Source organism: Argentina anserina, chromosome 1 (genome assembly GCF_933775445.1).
Source record: "Argentina anserina chromosome 1, drPotAnse1.1, whole genome shotgun sequence".
NCBI classification, from domain to species: Eukaryota; Viridiplantae; Streptophyta; class Magnoliopsida; order Rosales; family Rosaceae; genus Argentina; species Argentina anserina.
The window spans coordinates 16,460,190-16,480,230 of record NC_065872.1 but is presented as its reverse complement, the minus strand read 5'-3'; the positions used below and the strand labels follow the sequence as shown (position 1 = coordinate 16,480,230).

General features: G+C 37.5%; 1 protein-coding gene across 2 annotated transcripts; it reads left to right on the top strand.

Annotated features, from left to right (window-relative positions):
* The first annotated feature begins 14,643 nt into the window (after positions 1-14,643).
* LOC126798983 (uncharacterized) lies at positions 14,644-19,832 on the top strand. 2 transcript variants are annotated; one of them, XM_050526191.1, is made up of 14 exons: positions 14,704-14,792; positions 14,882-14,977; positions 15,110-15,187; positions 16,832-16,912; positions 16,994-17,213; positions 17,322-17,380; positions 17,811-17,860; positions 17,957-18,044; positions 18,135-18,392; positions 18,503-18,595; positions 18,725-18,829; positions 18,948-19,064; positions 19,159-19,250; positions 19,362-19,832. In XM_050526191.1, exons 1-13 carry the CDS (start codon positions 14,727-14,729, stop codon positions 19,228-19,230), a joined length of 1,383 nt encoding a protein of 460 aa, XP_050382148.1. In that variant the 5' UTR covers positions 14,704-14,726; the 3' UTR covers positions 19,231-19,250; positions 19,362-19,832. The 2 variants fall into 2 exon arrangements, with proteins under 2 accessions (XP_050382078.1, XP_050382148.1); XM_050526121.1 differs by lacking the exon at positions 19,362-19,832 and having other exon boundaries at positions 14,644-14,792; positions 19,159-19,348.
* Positions 19,833-20,041: the final 209 nt, after the last annotated feature.

The following is a 20,041-nucleotide window of genomic DNA, read 5'->3' as shown; positions in this document are numbered from 1 at the left end:
TGTTATCCTTCTAACATCAGACAAAATGCTTCCTTGATTATAGTTGCCGACTATAATTGAAATTTTACTATCTTCTTTTTATCATCCATTTGAATTTAAAATATGAAGCTAAAATATCTAATTTTACCAATGGCCTAGGGGCTGAGCCAAGAGCTCGGCTAATTTTTGATTCTTGGCTCGGCTAATTTTTGATGTCATTAAGAGTAAAACCGGGCGATGGAAAGAGCATCTTAGTGATACTACCAAGGTCATAACTCACAAACCTGTTATAGTTTGTCACTCCACTAATCTTGTACGAGCGTTAGTTTAATACGAACTTTGTGAAAAACACCATATTTTGAACCGGTGGAATATATAGTACATTACATGGCGTGTGACACTATAAATCATCACCAAAATAAGGTGGAAACATGTCATAACAAGGCTTCATCATGCAAGCGAGGCATAAATATGCTACAACTAGCATTGTCGGTTTGAAATAAAGTCGAGAGCAAATGCTCATGACACGGAGTCGTTCGGCGTTTTGCAATGCTAGTTTGCAAAGTTTTGACAAAATCAATAGATGATGACCTAATCCACCAAAGATTATGGAGAACCGAAACAGATGTATAATAACAACATCAAAGATCATATAAGTGTGCATTGCACCACACAAATATCGTGTAAGCCTGACTTATGCCACAATTAAAACCATGGGCTTACGTAGGTAGTGTCATGTAATATGTAATGCGTTATATTGCATTAACATATTGCTTTTGGAAATTAAACCATAAATGCATCGAGACATTCTTGTATGTTTGTTTACTTGAACTACATGAGAATTTTATAGCCAACAATTGTATTGAGATTTTGACCATGAACCAATTTTTAAAAAATGCATTAACTAAGTAACATTTGTCATTAACCGAAGCTTTATAATTCATTCTTTTCATTTTATAACCGCAATGTATAATTACTTTGAAATCCGTAATAGTGAGAAGATATTCTCATGTTCTTCCATATAATGAGTATCTTGTTTCAAGAACTTCTCATATCTCACTCTTGTATATTTTGACCATAATGTTTGTCTTTCAATGAAACGATGTTGCACCAAAGGAAATTAATCCAGACCAGGTGCATAAACACATTCAACATGAAAATACCAAATTTCAGGTGCATGTTGCGGTTAACAAGAGGGAAGATTCATTAGTATCAAAATCTGATACAACTTCCAAGTACTTAATTGTAGGTCAAGTCCCAAATTATGGTAACTCAATTCAATAAATTGTGACAAATTCCGTCACAATGGTGTAAGTGACAATTTTCGTCACAAACCAATGGTATAAGCGACAATTTCCATCACAAACCGATGTTTTCCTCATTTTTTTTCAAACATGTAGCTACACACACGGCTATGGATGGTAACAATGGCACTCCCAGCCGCTCCAAAACTCGGTACCAGGGGAATCATATCCTTGTATACCACCCGAGAAGTGAAAGAATCAGGTAGAAAATGAAAGAGATGTTGAAAGTCCCCGATTCAGAAGAATTTAAATTTGCATGAAAGCAGCAACATTAATTAAAACATACTTGTTTGTCTGCCAAATAAACAACGTCATAGTTGTGTTTGCTTGATTCCATGAATATACTTCGTGAAGTAACTTTCGACATTCGATTTCGTACCGTTATGTGATAAATTTCACCAAAATGAAAACATATGGTTAGTTTAAATTCATCACGTAAATAAAAATAGTAAAATTAAAATAAAATTACTGTAACGAGTAAAAAAAAATTTGACCTATGGGAAAAACCACCATGCCCCTATTTTTTACCAATTTACATAAGAGGTAAAATCCTCTGTGTCGTGGTTAGGTCGGAGAACACCGACCGGGTCGGGTTGCGGGTCGAGAGGCACTAGGCTTCAAGGCGTCGCCGGAGCTAGACACCAGATTGAACCATAGGGGATTACAAGCAAAGCAAGGGGGATGTCGTGCATGTAACGCTGGTCCTTCGCCGGAGGCGCTGGGTAGCCGACAGAGGACAAAAACGTGATCCGGGAAGATCTGGAGCAGGAGAGGCGCTGCCGGTTATGGGGATTAGCGTTGGCATGGGTCTCCGTCGTCAATGACTCAAAAATCCATGGCAGCATGCTACGGAAGGGAACATGCGCGCATGGCTGGAAAACTTGGACAAGGGCTCCGACATCATTTCAGAATTTAGGGTTCTAGACCTAGAAACTCATGGTTATAACTACATGTTGATAACGTGTTACATAAGATTATAATACGCATCTTAATAAGGAGAAACATCATCTTTATTCATTGATAATGGAGCCTTTATATAAGCAATACATTGAGTATCCCGTAGAATTAGAGATTATATATCATTCCTTATCTAGACACTAATTGTTAGCGTGAGTAATGGAGCCAATTAGAGCATGATTTAAGGAGAGCCAATTAGGGAGTCATTTTTGGTAGGAATATATAAATATAGGTTAATTGTACACTTGTAGCTTATTTATAGAACATTTCAATGTAAGAATTATTCATTCAATATACAAGAAGCATTCAGTCTTTTCTACTTGGTATCAGAGCTAAATTTTTCATACTCTGTTTTTTCTGGGTTGTGTTTTTTGGCGTGGAACTGCTGCAGCCTTGGATATAATCCCCGCCACTTTAGGATCACGCTGCGGGACATTAGGGTGGCAACTTGTAGCAGCGTAGTCACCTCTCACCTGCGGATCACACGGCCCGGCAGTGGTCTTGTAGAAGCTATTCCCCTGGACCCATCGATGCTCGCCGTCACCTTGGACCCAAACTCGGGCAAACGACGCAGCTGTGCGATCCCGGCCGACGAGGTCTGATCCCCTTCAGCTTCGCCCTTTAACGGCAGTGAAATCCGGAACTTCGTCACCGCATTCGGATCGTCCACCTTCACCTATTCCTCCTCTACCGCTGCATCGAGTTTGGGCTTCTTGGATTTCTTCTTGCTCTTCTCCACTGCGCCGTTGGAATCACCGCCGTTGGATTTGTGATTGACGGGTTCGCCGAGTTCCGAGCTGGTGTCGACCAATTTCAACTTTTTCGGCTCCAAATTTGACCCGACCCGCCCCGATCCAAAATTATGTAGTCTTGGTTGTCAGTGCAGGTTCACCGACAGTGCAAGTGCACCCAAAACAAGTTCATATCATTTTTTTGGTGTTTCCGCTGTATAATTCCTGATTTTTAATATGTTTTTCAATGGGTTTTGGAGACGAAGTTAAGAGTTCTCAGATAAATGATGTTCTGAATTTTGAAGTATCTATCAAGCGTTCTGAAAGTGGTTTTTTTTTTAGCCAAACTCAATGGGACCAATTTCCGTAAATGGAAAAGAATTATGGCAGCTCATCTTTGAGGAATGCATAAGATGGGGCATGTAACCGGAGTAACTAAGGCTCCTAGTGCAAATGATATTGTTGCCTACACTAAGTGGGACGACGATGATGGTCTTGTAATGTCAGTCTTGTGGAAAGCTATGAATGAAAATACAGTTGATCTGGTGGAGGCATGTGACACTGCGCAGGCAATATGGAAGACACTAGAAGACTTATATACTAATGACTCTGATTTCATACATGTTCATGAGTTAATGTGCATAGCTTTATTTCACCAAGCTAAAAAATATTTGGGTTGAGATTGATGTGAAACGTCCTTGCATGATCAAGAATCAGGAGGATATTGTTTGGTACCAACAAGAGAAGGAGCTTGAGCGAGTTCACCATTTCCTGAAAGGTCTTGATGCAAAGCATAACAGTGCAAAAAGAGAATTGCTCAAAAAGACCGAACCCCCTAGCCTAATTACAAATTTCACATATATCCGTAAGGATGAGTCTCAACAGGAGAGTCTTCATCAGACACAAGTTGAAGTTTCCAGCCTTACAGTTCATGCTAGATCTCCAGCACCACCCCTTCAGCAGGCAACTTTAGCTCCACTTCATCAGTAAGGACCACCACTAGGCTTCGGAAATCAGCCCCACCCTCCTTGCACTTATTGTCATGATACTAACCATGCTCGTGCGACCTGTTGGAAGCTGTATCCACACCTTAAGCCTAAGCGGCCTAATTATCGTCCCAAGGTAAAAACACCTATTCAATTCGTAGAGGAATCAGATATTATGGTATGGTTAGACATGATCATCATACAGCAGGAGGAGCAATACCTACCGCATCCATAGCTAGTCGTGCTAAAATTGGTATGGCTTTAAATATTCTAACTTTGCTGGTTTTGATACATGGATTATTGATTTTGGTGCGTTTGATTATATTTCTTATGACATTATTTTACAGTATTGTCTCATCCACTAGTACCCTATGTTACTAATGCTAATGGTGAGGCATTCCCCATATTAGGGAAATAGTCAGTTCGTATTACTCCCACAATAGAGCTTCACAATGTGCTATATGTACATGTTATATCTCATCATTTGATATTTGTCCCACAATTAAACACTGACGCTAAATGTTATGTGACATTTTTTCCTATGTATGTGATATTTCAGAATCTTCTCACCGGGGAGTTAATTAGTCGGGGGTATCTGAGGGTCAGGTTGTTTCATCTGGATCAGACATATGCGGGGAGAAACCAGAGGCACAGTCTCAGACCGTTTTAATCTCCACTTCTGACAAGCTAAGTGAAGTTTGGTTATGGCATCGTCGCTTAGGGCATCCATCTTTAGTGTTATGAAAAAATACATGTCTACTTTGTTTATAGTGTGGATGAGTCATTTTTACGTTGTGAGACATGTGTTTTGGTCAAGAGTCATCGATCTACTTATTCCCCCTAGTACTTCTAATAAACGTATTCTTCCTTTTGAATTAATTCATTCTGATGTTTGGGGACACTCCAAATAGTCTACTGTGTCAGGAATGCGGTATTATGTGTTATTTATTGATGGTTGCACCCGTCTTTCATGGATTGTTCTCCTCAAAACTAAAGATGAGGTTTTTTCGGCTTTTCAAGCCTTCTATACCACTGTCCAAACACAATATAATGCCACAATTAGAGTTCTTCGTTCTGATAATGGGGGGGGGGGTAATATGTGAATCGTGTCTTTCAAGAGTTCTTTAACACACACAGAATTGTTCATCAAACAACGTGTCCTCACACCTGACCAGAATGGTGTTTACTTGATATGGCTCGGTGTATACTTTTTAGTGCCCATATGCCTAAATACCTTTGGGGTGATGTTGTCATAACTTCCGCCCACCTCATTAATCGTCTTCCATCTCGTGTCCTTCAGGGAAAAGTCTCATATGAGGTGCTTGCATCTCATGTCTCATTACCCTCTTTTCATAATCTTCTTGCCCGTGTTTTTGGTTGTGTTGCTTTTTTCCATCTTCCAAAACATCATAGGTCTAAGTTGGATGCCCGGGCAGTTAAATGTGTGTTTGTTGGGTATGGAGGACATCAGAAAGGGACCGGTGCTATCATCCACCTACCAGGAAGTGTTATGTCACTATGGATGTTACTTTCTTTGAGGACATGAACTATTTTGCCTCTTCCGATACTGCTCTTCAGGGGGAGAATTCATATTTTGAAGAGTTGTATCATGGAGAGGGGGAGACAAGTAAGCCCGTAGATATGGTGACATGTTCAGTTGAGATTACCAATGTGTCAGCTACACAGGCACCACCGGATGATTCCGGTGTAGTAATTCCAGAGATTCAGGTACCAGAACATGACAACACAACTGCCCCTCATGTCTCTCGTACTATTGTTTATACACCTGACCAATGCTTTCTAGGTACGGAGATCACTCATCTGAGGTTAGTCATTCGATTGGGGCTAGTACTAGTGAGGCTAATAGTAGACAATATGTCTTGCCAAATAGGTCTACTCGGGGTCAGCCAACAAAAAAATATGAACCTACCCTTCAAGCTAAAGCTAAGTATCCTGTGGAAAATTTTATGTCTACCAAAAAATTGTCGAAGTCATATGAATCATTTGTGAATCAAATATCTACTATATCAGTACCTAACAAAGTGCAGGATGCATTAGGAGATCCAAAATGGAGGAAAGCAATGAAGGAAGAGATTGAAGCATTATAAAAGAACAATACTTGGGAGCTTGTATCTCCACCACATGGCAAGAAGACTGTGGGATGTCGTTGGGTGTTTACAGTGAAGCATAATCGAGATGAGTCAGTAAGCCGGTATAAAGCACGCCTAGTAGTAAAGGGGTTCATCCTGACATATGGCATAGACTATGATGAGACATTTGCACATGTTGCAAAGATAAACAATATTCGGGTATTGCTCTCTTTTGCAGCTACCTTAAACTGGCTACTTAGACAGTTTGATGTTAAGAATGCATTCCTTCATGGAGAACTTACAGAGGAAGTGTACATGGATCTTCCACCTAGATATGTGGCCGCTTCTCCAAGTAACTTTATATGCAGATTGAAAAAGTCTTTATATGGTCTTAAACAGTCACCTCGTGCTTGGTTTGGAAGATTCTCACAATTCATGAGGAAAATTGGCTACAGACAGAGTAATTCATACCACACATTATTTCTCATACATCAACAAAGGAAAGTAACATCCCTAATTATATATGTTGATGATATGGTAGTTACTGGGAATGATAATGTTGAGGTGGATAGATTACATAAACAACTAGCCAAAGAATTTGAGATGAAGGACCTAGGTACACTTAAGTACTTCTTGGGCATTGAGGTTGCCCGGGGAAGTGATGGTATCTATCTGTGTTAGAGGAAGTACATCCTTAATCTACTAACAGAGACATGTATGTTGGATTGCACTCCCATTGATACTCCTATTGAGCAGAACCATCGGTTAGCAGAGTATCCAGATCAAGTGCCTACTGAAAAAACTCGTTATCAGAGGCTAGTTGGACGCTTAATTTATTTATCACATACCAGACCAGATGTTGCGTATGTAGTAAGTGTAGTGAGTCAGTTCATGCATAATCCCAGTGTGGACCACATGGATGCTGTTGTAAGGATTTTGAGGTACTTGAAGTCAGCTCCAGGGAGAGGAGTAATGTTTTCTAATCACAATAATATCCTTGAAGTTTGTGGCTTCATAGATGCAGATTGGGCTGTAAATATTATAAATCAGAGATCTACATCGGGTACTTTATCTTTGTTGGGGGTAATCTTGTTACGTAGAAGAGTAAGAAACAAAAAGTGGTAGCTCGATCTAGTGCTGAAGAAGAGTAGGTATGGCTCAGGGAGTGTGCGAATTGTTATGGCTTAGAAATTTGCTACAAGATTTGGGTATTAAGCCTAGGTGTGCTATGCAGCTATATTGTGATAACAAGGCAGCTATTGATATTTCACATAATCATGTGCAACATGATCGTACAAAACATGTAGAGGTTGATCGTCACTTTATAAATGAGAAGCTAGACGCTAAGATCATTAGCTTTCCTTTTGTTCCTATAGAAGAGCAACTTGCCGATATGCTCACAAAATGAGTGTCTAAGAAAACCTTTTATGACTCACTTAGCAAGTTGGGCATCGTTGATGTGTATGCGCCAACTTGAAGGAGAGTGTTAGCGTGAGTAATGGAGCCAATTAGGGCGTGATTCAAGGAGAGCCAATTAGAGAGTGATTTTTGGTAGGAATATACAAATATAGGTTAACTGTACTCTTGTTGGCTTATTTATAGAAGATTTCAGTGTAAGAATTATTTATTCAATATACAAGAAGCATTAAGTCATATCTACTCTAATTATGACTAGATACACCGGAAGATTACGGAAAGTAATTCTCCTATAGAAAATGTTTATTCAATATAGAAAATGTTCTATTCAATTGGATGGTTCACCTATCATTGAATAAAAAATCAGGATGAAACGCAAAGGATGAAACTATTGGAGCCACGACTGTGAGTTTTCTAAAATTGTTATTAAAATGTTCCCTCGAGTTACGTTGCAAGGTTCACAAAACATCGCTCAGATACCAATCAAGCTTTGTTGAGACATGAACCCCACATTGGAAATATGGTGCTTTATTGATGAGTTTATAAAGGGTTTGAGATGCTCTATCTGTTACGTAATAATTCCTGAAGTAAAACCTATATCACTTTAAGAGCAATGAACTCAAATCGGACTCGGATTCTCTCCTCATATACGTCTCCTCATATTGCCTCATAACGAAATCTTAACCATCCAATACGACGGGAAGGCCATTATCGTCCTTATCTTCCTCTCACGCCTCTGTCTTCCAAACATCGATATCTTTTGGAAAACAATTGAGAGAAGAAACCAAATATAGAGTATGCGAGCCGGCCTTCATGAGGGCCCACGTCAGCAGCTCCTTGTTTCTTGATGACAATGACCACCATCTTTGCTTGGGCTCAGCTCGTCAGCCACTCAAGTCATGTGAGTATTGAATCCGGCGGGTTCTAGGTATTAATTCAGAAACTTTGGGTGTAGGATTCATAAAGTTTATGAAAAAGGAAAGTGGGTTTTGTTAGAAATGGAGGAAATGGGCAGTGGGCAATCTGGATTTTGGTTTGAGTGGTTGAAGATTGTGGCGGAAGCCTTGTGACATTTCAATTAAGAAGACATATAGAAGAGCTATTCTCCTCTATTCATTTAATATTTAGGGTTATCTTGAAACATTGATTTAAAATGATCAAAATTTGAGGTGGCGTGATTGAAAATTCACAGAATAGTGTGTCTTGAATGCTTGAAGAGATTGTAAAGACTAAAGAGGTGATGAAAACACCAATCTTGCCACTGAACCCAGAATCTACAGAGGCATGAAGAGATTGATTTTGGGAGAGAAGAAAAGGACGTGAAGAGAAGGACACGAGATGATATCATGAGAAGAATTAAAATATCTTTAAAATTAAAGTTAGAGAAATCTTGGCCTTTCATTTATTTTGGATGGCTTAGATTATGTTATAAGGCAATATGAGGAGAGAGTTATGAGGAGAGGATCCCAGTCCTCTCAAATCCTATATGTCATGCCTTGTAAGTAAGTACAAATTTCTAAATCTAATTCCACCTAATATATATATGGCCAAATCATAATATTGTATAGCCAAATTTACCCTTTTTATTTCCTTTTAGATTTTAAGAAACGATCAATGACATTAATGAATTGAATCTGATGATGTTGTAACCTATTAATTATACATCAAATTTAAGATATATGTCAAAAAAATCGAACAATAATATAAAGTCAAAAGGAATTAAAGTCTTTCCTAAAACTTTTCTTTCCAAATAATATAAAGTCAAAAGGAATTAAATATCTTTCTAAACATCTGTTAATCTCGTCCAAACAAAGAAACATAAGTAAATTGAAATAAGTTTGTCCAACGTTCATGTGTGTATGTACATACACAGTTATGAATATGTATTTGACATTATGCTTCGGTAATGTGCAATAACCCAACAACCTTTGAATTCATACTATCATAAACATGAGTTGCGTATGAATCGAATGTGTGTGCAAATGTATAGATCGATCAAAGCATAAGGGAAGCAAATTTGCCAACCACCCATAAATATATTAAAAAAAATTTATTGAGTGAAAAAAAAAGATGTCAATTAAAAGTAAGAAAATAATAACCATTAGATTCGTAAATGTTTTGATGGTATTTTTACTTAAAAATGACACTACAAAAAAAAAAAGAGTAAGCAACACCTACATTTGAGTCACAATTCAAATATCTCAAATGTGGGTGTTGGTGGTGTGGGATTTGCCCAAAATCTCACAAAATCCCCACAAATGTGGCAATTTTTAATCTCTATGAATGAAAGAATTTACCAGCTTTACTTAATAGTATTATTGAGATATCTCACAAACTGCTCATTAAGTTGATGTGGATACAAGAATACAAGTCTCCACATCTTCGATATGAGATCCTATTCACAATTACATTAAATTTTGGAATATACTCTAATTAGTTAGACTATTTAACTCTATGAAGATCAAGTATATGAAATACTGATATTACACAACAAAACTCGGCCACAGTGATACCTTTTTAGAAAAAAATTATCTTATTTTATATATCAAGTGATATCTTTGTTTGACAGAGGATGAAATGTAACCATGTGGGTTGATGTCGCAAGACATCACTGTACTGCAAACGTAGTAGGAATCGTAAATATCGTGACTACTTCTATGACTTCTGTTGTGACCGTATTTGTGCCTACCAATGCGACTGTTGTTGTGCCTTTTTGTGTGTAACTCTCACTGAAAACCCCAACATCAATCTCCAATATTCACATTTGTCACCAAATTCAAAGACAAACTCTCAAATCTAAGTCAAATTGCGGCAATTGCCCAAAATTCCAATATAAAACCACACCTAGGTCACACCCACCCTAATTTTAACTCCGCATCCAAAACCTCGCGATTCAATTACAATTCCAAGTCCGACGGTGAAATCAGCCCCAAGGTTGACTTTGGTGGTCGGAAGATGACATTCTTTAACTCCGACAGTGATGTCCAAGACCTGGCGAGTGGGGAGGAGGGAAGAATCACAAATTTTTTCGATGGTTCAAACTAAGTGCAACCAACCTTTTTCAATATTTTCAAATAATCAGTGACTAGTTTTATAATTAAATAATTAATAATTTAAATTGGCCTAAACTGATTTAAAAATATCTTTTTTGGTTAATAAATTGATTTAAAATAGAAAGCTTTTATTCATACATTCTAAAACAGCACATAGATCTTTTTTTTTCAAGTTAGTGTTGAATTGTCAACAGACGCAAAATTACCAAAATGTATAAAAAAACAAAGATTTCAATACAATATATCTGATTTCTCAATTTGTTTCTCACAATAATAATTTCAAACGAATGAGGATCTAGCTAAACTATGATATTATCGTTTTCAATAATTCACATATGCATAGTAATAATAATATTGTTCTCACTTTGTAGACGTTTATTTTTTTGTCTTTTATCTTTCCAATTTATCCACCATTTTGAATGTATTTTGTTGTTATAAATTGTAGATAAATTTTATTAAACTATAATTTGTTACGGGAGAATTACTATTATACCCTTGTGTGTGTCATAGCCACATTAGGTTTTGTGTTAGAGATAGATTCGCATCTCTCCAATAGATTAGGACTCAGAATCCTACGAGATTGTGGTTATGTAATGCCTATATATATGCCCCCATATCATTCAATAAAGATACAGTTATTTCATCATGCATCACTCGTTCTATCAAACCTATTTATTTCACTACATAAGAGAAAACCCTCTTACGCTGACGAGAAATAAGAAAACATTTCACTCTTACAATGTATCTATGGTGATAGTTTGTGGACCTATATATCCAACTGAATACAAATATTTTTCAGTATTTTTATGGTATAGATTAAGAGCATCGATGCGTTGGTCACACGTTGATTTGCTATCCACATGAAATGCTATATTTGCTAAGTTTTTAGCTATGATCATCATACCACGGGCTCACCACCCTTTTCATCCACTCTAATCTTTTCGATTGGATACCGTTGGAGAGTTCACCTACAAGACCTTTAATAATTTCATTTTGCATGTCTCCTGGGATCGTCGTTGAACATATAATTCATCATGTTCATTCACAGAACGATCTAGCATAGACTCGGTCTTGATTATGGGTACTAACCTACCGGTCTTTGCATAGGGATATGTAATGATGTTACATGCAGCGACACTTATTCGTTTAAGACCCACAACTCACCAAATATTTCGCGTATACCAGATGGTTAATGAGTACGATCCCAACATTTTTTTCACTAACGCCTATTTGGTTAAGTTATTTATTTGTCTATACTGTAGTAATCTCAATGGGTCTACTTGAAACGCTTAAGTATTTTGGTTGGTTATGATTTATGAATCACCAACACATGTCTGTATTTCCAATTTACAACCGTGAATCTCTATCCTGCGATATTAGCAAACTGTCACTCTGATGAGACATCCTTCCCGTCGTTAGGGGGAGATGTGGAATGCTCTCATTCCGGTTTTAACACCAGGAATTGACGTGGTATGACACTATGTCTCATTAAGATCTTGCACTGCTATGAGTAAGCAATAAGTGCAACGCATTATCGACCTCCATAAAGTCAAAGATTCGATGCTCAATGACTTTACCGATATTGTGAAAGTGACGAGATAACACATAAATATTGTGATGTGCCGGTAAGGTTGGAACTCTCAGAATATGGGAGAATTTCATATTACCTGGTCCTAGCACCGTTGGCACCCTCCCTGACAGTGGGAAGGTAGCTGACGATGGCACAATTATACGTTGTGGTGTTGTTGGCGCCCGTGGTATTGCACCACAAAACAAGGGCGGAAAACACAAAGTTTGACTAGTAAGGGTCATAGTTTCGGTCTTGGCTCCTACCTAGATAAGAGGGAGACCAATAAATTCTCTAGAATTAAAACCAGCATGAAGCAAGGTGCGTAGGCACAAGTATTTCACCCATCATCAAGAGATATTCTCTAAACATGTGTATCAACTAAGTTTTTGTGGGACGCTACAGACTCCTTTTGTTGATGTTAGAGAAGAATATAAATCTCTCAAATTGATCGTACAAGCGCGCGCTTGTGTTTAGTCAATTGATCTCCCATGATTTATGATATATTTGCTTATGCTCTTATTTCGTTGTAAAGTATCAACGTTGAGCAACTTGACCGAATTGGAAAGAGTCAATACAGGCTGAACTAGACTTGTTATGTTAGTCATTGTTCGTAAGTGTAATGAGAAAGATGAAGTCATGCGATATTTGCAGGATTTCTGGCGCAAAGATTGTCTCATTATCCTAGTATTGACTACGATGAGTTATATTCTCGCGTAATAGACATAATTGATTTCTGCTACTTGATCAGTAGTAGTGTCTATGAACACTGATTTGCAGCATATGATAGTGGTTATAGCATATCTGTAACATGATCTTGATGCAGATATGAAAAGTGCTCGAAGGACCTTAAATACGTTCAGGCCACAGAAAGCTTATGCAGTCATATTGCGACGTTTGAGAGAACATAGTACAATCGGTTGCAAGAACTCATACCCATATGTGTTCATATGAAAGCCAATTTTGGATTTTCTATTCCATCTAAGTAAAGATGATGATGAGTTTCAATGAGTTATAGATTCATATATGTAAGTGTTGTTGGGACACTATTGCTTTCATTATGATGTGATTCAACTATGCGCATATGCATTTTCATTGGATTTGCATTGCTCATTTGACATGGGTTTAGTTATACACTTAGTGAACTAACACAAATCATGTCCACACCAACGCCGCCAGCAGCTCTAGCAACATCAACGTATGCCTTGGTATAGCAGTTGACACTGGAATCGTAGAGGATGCGTACGGTTCCGTCTCAGACCCAAATAAGTCATTCATTGGTCTATTCCCCCATTCCTTTGTGAAAGACACATTGAATGTGACAAATCAGAATATGTCCAGTTTCGTAAGTCAACTTCAACGAGACTTACAAGACATTTCACTCAATAAAATATAGTGAAATTAGTACCGTTGGAAAGGTTTATGTTCCTACTTTCCAGTGATACCAACTATTTGTTTATACTATCATATTGAGTGAGTTATGACTGTTTTAGCAAAGTAGGACATTTCTATTCAGGAATTTGCAAGTCAGTTAACTTCGACAAAGCACTGTGAACTGCTTCGGTCAAATTAGGTTGTGAACTTTATGTCATTAGAAAGCCACGGGTGTTTACTTTCCTATTAACATTTTACGCTTCACCGATACATATTGTGACAAAGAAGTTATGGCCGTTTTAAGTGAGCGAATGACATTCTACCTGAAAATCTGATTTTCATTGCAAACTCTTGTTTTGAGTTGTTATGTAATCATGTTTCCTAAGATCTAAGTTTGGCTAAGTATAACATGTATGATCTAAGGATGTGTGACTAGATTAATAATTAATCATTAGCCAAGACTACTTTTGAAAAACATGTAATGAACGTTGCATGCGTTGTTCTTTGGACTCCATGATTATGACACTAATCATGGGGAGTTGTTTCGTTGACTTCAGGGGAAGTCTACCTCACATGATGCTATCAAATGTAAATGGTGAGTTGTGCTCTTTTTCCATTCGATCAAGTTTTTGTTTTTCACCCAAAAGGTTTTATTTTACTTGACAGAGTTTTTACCGAGGTAACGATATGTGCAACCTAGGCATGCGACACAAGGGAGAGTGTTTCGAGAGAATTACTATTCTACTCTTGTGTTTGTCTTAATCTCATTAGGTTTCCTGTTAGAGATAGATTCGTATCTCTGTAATAGATTAAGACTCCGAATTCTACGGGATTGTGGTTATGTAATACCTATATATAGGCCCTCATATCATTCAATAAAGATACAATTATTTCATAATACATCATAATTCTATTTAAGTTTGAGAGTTTCGATATAATTATAATAAGTTTTGAATCAATTGAATTATAATAGGTTTGAATCAATTGAATGATTTTAAAGTAAAAGAATCTTTTATTAATTTTATTAGACTATAGACATTTTAGAAAAATTGGAAAGATTTAAAACTTTAAATAGTATTTTAATTGTTTGTTAAAATAAATTAGAGTTCTAAATACCGTTTTTGATGTGTAAATAAGAATTTTTCTTAAAATATCACATCCAAAGAATAATAATAATAAAAAAAACTCGGCACATAATTTGTCATCGGACTAAAACCCAAACCCTTGGGTTCTCTCGTCCAATTTCTACAGAACTCCGACGCGACGGCGATGGATTTCCAAGTGGTGGTCCTAGCCGGCGGAACATCCAAGAAACTGGTCCCTCTCGTCTCCAAGGTATCCCCCTTCTCTTTTTCCCTTTCCGCTATTCTCTCCTATTCAATTCCGTTTTCTCAGTCTCTCACTCTCGCTAAAACCAATGGCAGGATGTTCCCAAAGCTCTCCTTCCTGTGGCGAACAGGCCGGTCATCTCCTACGTTCTGGAGCTCCTAGAGCTCAGTAACCTCAAGGATATCATCGTTGTATGTTTCCTTCTTCTTCTTCTTCTTCTTCTTCTTCTTCTTCTTCTTCTTCTTCTTCTTCTTCTGATCTCTATTTGATTGTTCATGATTTCTATGGCTTTGACTGGTTTAGTTTTCTGCTGACGTTTTCAGGCGGTTGAAGGCAAAGATGCCTATGATTGCGTTGAGCACTGGATTATGGAAGCTTATATGGATCGATTACGTATCAAGGTTTGTTTGCCAGGCTCTAATTTAGTATTTTTATGTAATCGGATAGTTATTTTGTGAATGAGCACACACTTGTTGTGGTGAGGTTGACTGTACGAACGCTTGGATTTCTAACAAATCGGAGACATAGAAGTTGAGAAATTCGACATAGAATTGAACAAAGCAGCTTATAATGGAATTGTAGAAATGGAATCACCAGGCATATGATTGACTAGATAACAGGAAGGACTTTATCGGAGGGAGTTTTTGTGACGTTGTAGGGGCATTGTTGTTACCAACTCGTGGCAGATATATATATATAATTTTTTCTGTTTTGGGGAAAGAAATGTAAGAAGAGAATTGCATTTGGAATGTCTAAACTAGTTGACGTACCACATCATGGTTGCTTTTCTCCCAACTGATACCAGAACGCTCGTTCAACTCTAGGCAACTACGTTGTTGTCTATGAAGGACAACGATCGGCTACACATCAGGCTCATCCCAGGTCTAATATTTCGAGCAATTGAAAGCATGATATGCTACATATGAGCTATCGTGCTATGTGTCCAAGAGACGTAACCTCTCTATTTGATCACATGTAACATACCTTCCAAACCTCCATTTAGGTTTATCCCTTAAGTGATCTACTTGAAGCTTGGAATTGGATTCAAGCACTATGCTTCTCCGGCCTCTTTGCATGCATACTTCCAGATTGATTAAGTGCGTCAGTCTTTTCCATCACATTTGAAGAACATTGAAATCTCCTGCTACATCATTGGGGTGGATAGTGCTTCCCCTAACTTTAGTATAGGACTAATCTTCCACAATTTAACATACTCAGCTCATATTCAATGCATCTCTCTGTTGTAATTTCTGCTTTGTTTGACAGAATTTGGAAACAAAAAGTTAGGAGAACTAGGAAATGAAGATATCCAACCTGTTTCTTATCATAAATGGCCCATCAAAGCTTTTCAACCAATGCTGATTGAACTGAGAGCTCCTAAAGAAATCTAAGGACGTTAAGTCTGCTCAGATGTAGGGACTTGACTTAGGAAGGTGGGAAATGATGATCCATACGAATGGTACTGATCATGTAATGCTGTTTTCTTTGGGAATTGTGTGATATACTTAGTTTTGGGCACCCCTCTGGTTGTTTGTTTCTTTAGCTTGCTAGGCCATCAGTGTCCTGCTGTGCTTTAATCAATTATATTTTATTGGCATCCCTTGGTCGTTGGTTTCCTGAGCAAAATTCTTGCCAGGTCATTTGTAATGATTGAAGAAATATCCTGTGTTAGCATATATCTAGGTTATTGATTTGACCGTAGTGTCAGTATTTGTACCGTCCTAGTGGTGTCTTAGATTGTTGAAAAGTCCAAAGTGCTTTGTCCCCTGTGTTAGGTATTACTACCTATTTAATGGTTTGTGCCACTAAGACACTGAATTTATTTAGTTCATTTGTTTGATTGCTTCGATTCTAGTGAATCTGGTTGCCGAGTATCGTGATATTCTTTGATGCAGGCCTCCCTTTAATGCAATTCCTTCAATTTCTCTAGTTCTATCTACTGCTTAAATTTTCAAAAGATGGATAAATTTCTTTTAGGCATGGAATGTAATTCTAAACAAAATCTTATAAAACTGATATGATACTGAGCAATCTGTTTATAACAGGTTGAAAGAGTCCCTGATGATGTGGGAACCGCTGGTGCACTTCGCGCCGTCTCACACCTTCTGGCTGCAAAGGACATTTTGGTTAGCATCTATGTCCTTGATATTGTTTTTACTTCTCAAGTGTTTCTTCAAAACGATTAGTAAGCCTTGTTGTTCATGCAGGTTGTTAGCGGTGATCTTGTCTCTGATGTCTCTCCTGGTGCAGTTGCTGCTGCTCATAGACGTCATGATGCAGTAGTAACAACGATGCTTTGCTCTGCTCCTGTAAGTGGACCTTCAGATTCTGGGTCCTCTGCTGCAAAAGACAAAGCCAAGAAACCCGGATATTACAATAGAATTGGGCTGGATCCCACAAAACAGTTTTTGCTGTATATTTCAACTGGTTAGATACTTTTGCTTTCTTTATTTTAATTTTAATTTATGATCTTTTACTTATTTTGCTTTTGGTCGAGTTTAGCAGTTAACTTGATATGTTCCTCTATGTTATCAGGAGCGGAACTTGAGAAAGATATGCGAATTCAGAAGAGTATACTCTGTGCGGTTGGTCGGGTAATTGCTTGTCATTTCTGGCATTTTGGACTCATTCAAGCCGTAAATGGTTTGATTGATAAATTGCTTAATGTCATTGCACTCACAATCACAACCTCAAATGACTTTCTGAAACTATTTCCTTTGGTCTTAGCCTCTTAAATATCATCCTAATAATGGCATCCCAAAAGAATTTCAAAACTTTTATTTGATTTCATACTTAATTACATCACTGATGTTGATTGAAGACATTAATTGCTGATATGAGTAGGTTATTTCAAGGATAGCATTTGAGCATGATCAAATGTGGGTGTTTAGCAATTTTTGCATTCTCACTTATTTGCTGTTATTTTGTTTGGAGAGTTCGTGTGGAGTTTTAAATATGTAGTTTAGTGTTTATATAAGTTTACTTGTTCTTAATCCTAATATGTTTTGTTTATCATCTGTTCAGATGGAAATTCGATCGGATCTCATGGATGCTCATTTATATGCATTCAAAAGGTTTTACCCTCTTTCTGTTTTTCTCAATGGAAAGTTGTTTTATATGCAACATTGACTGTTTTATATTCTAATATATACTTTCAAATGCCTTCCCAGGTCAGTTCTGATGGAAGTTCTAAGCCAAAAGGAGAAATTCCAAAGTTTAAAGCAGGATGTATTACCTTATCTTGTTCGTACACAGCTGGTTAGTTTAGTTCATGTTGCTTGCTATTTCCCTGAAAGAACTTCTCTCTTCTTGCTGTTTTATCTCTTTCTTTTTCTTATGCGTGCATAGAGTTCAGAGGTGGTGCTAAATGGCGTACAACAACCAGAAGAAAATGTAAATGAAAAGGCTGGTTACCAAAACAACCAAGAAATTCTTTCCCAAATCCTGGCTAATTCATCGACTGCTAGTTTCCATGAGCTCTATGAATTAGGTCCCAAATGCTCACCTCCTGTTCGAAGAACCCATAAATGCTGTGTTTATATTGCCAGCAACAAGTATTGTATGCGGTTGAATTCCATTCAAGCATTTAATGACATTAATCGAGATGTGAGTTGTGTTTAAAGGTTTTGTTGGGGCTTTGTGTTCAATGGAAGTTATCTGTTCTTACATCTCTGCCTTTACGCTTACAATTCGCGCACGCCTTATCTTTTTCTCAGGTTATAGGTGATGCTAGTCATCTGTCTGGGTATTCTTTCTCTGCCCACAATAACATCATTCATCCGTCAGCAGAATTTGGATCAAAAACGACTGTGAGTCCGGCATTTTATATACCCAAACTATTCAATACTGAATAACATTAAAATTGCTTGTTTTGCCAAAGATTGTTTGATTCCATGTTATTAGCATAGTATTACTGATCTGTTGGTGGATATTGTTAGGTTGGACCACATTGTATGCTGGGGGAAGCTTCAATAATGGGTGACAAGTGTAGTGTTAAACGGTCTGTTATTGGCCGTCACTGCCGGATAGGTTCTAATGTGAAGGTTAGATAATTTGTTTATTTTTGCCAGATTTGCAATTCAGAGGGTTCATTTTCGTGCACGTATGTATTTTGATTATAGAGAGTCTTCTCAAATCTGAAATTATTTTTATTTTCTGCAGGTCGTGAATTCAGTTGTTATGAATCATGTTACTATTGCCGATGGCTGTACAATCCAAAATTCAGTAGTCTGCAGCAATGTGCAGCTCCAAGAGCGTGTTGTACTGAAAGATTGTCAAGTAAGTAATCACTAATCAGGATGTTTTCCCATCTTTTACCTTTGGCCTTTTCTGATGTAGTAGGTGGCATCTCATCTTATGTTTTGTATCTCAGGTTGGTGCAAATTTTGTTGTTACTACTGGAAGTGAGTGCAAAGGGGAGGCATTGGCCAAGAAAGAGAAATGAGTACAAGGACTTCTTAATCGGTAAATGACAATGACGATTTCACCTTTCTTTTTTTTCTTTGAGAATGACAATTTCACCATTTCTTGTGTTTCAATAGATTTTTTTATTTTTGGCAAGATGTGTTTCAATAGATTGGAATACATTTTGTTTCGATTGATGAAATGAAAGGCATACACCATGGCAAGAACTAAGAACTGAGGAGGATGACCTTTAGGAATAGCTTTTAGTCGGTGATCTGTCTATTGATTTTTTTTGCCTTCCCTGTCAGCTTATCAATGTTATCCCTTTACTGTCAATTGAGAGAGAACCATGTAGACGGGTTAAACAGTTCACAATGACCACTTCAATGAGATTGTGAAGGAACCCTTTTCATGTTAAAAACAAATGTTGAAGCCTCAATGTGCTATAAACTTCAGTGCTTTCATGTAGAGGTTGACAGTTTATCAATCAAATTTTGTTTAATTCGCAAACTGCTCCAGAGACACAAGGATTACAGATATGCTGTGAAATCCTGAAACACTAGAACCAAACTAAGCAACACTAGAACTTCAGCAGCAGCAAACGGGAACTGGACTGCTGGAATCAGAGTCGGACACTAGTGATGTTCTTGTATTGCGAGCCTATAAGGCTATAATAGTGCCCGCTACAAAAATCACCTCCAAATCTTCAACCATACAGATAAAGCTGTAGCTGATTAACATACCTTTGAGAATAATAACTCCAGCAAAGAGGCAAAAGTAGAAGTGTTAAGTTTACTACGTTGCAATCTTACAAATCATCCAAATAATATTGCATTGCCTTTTTTGGTAAA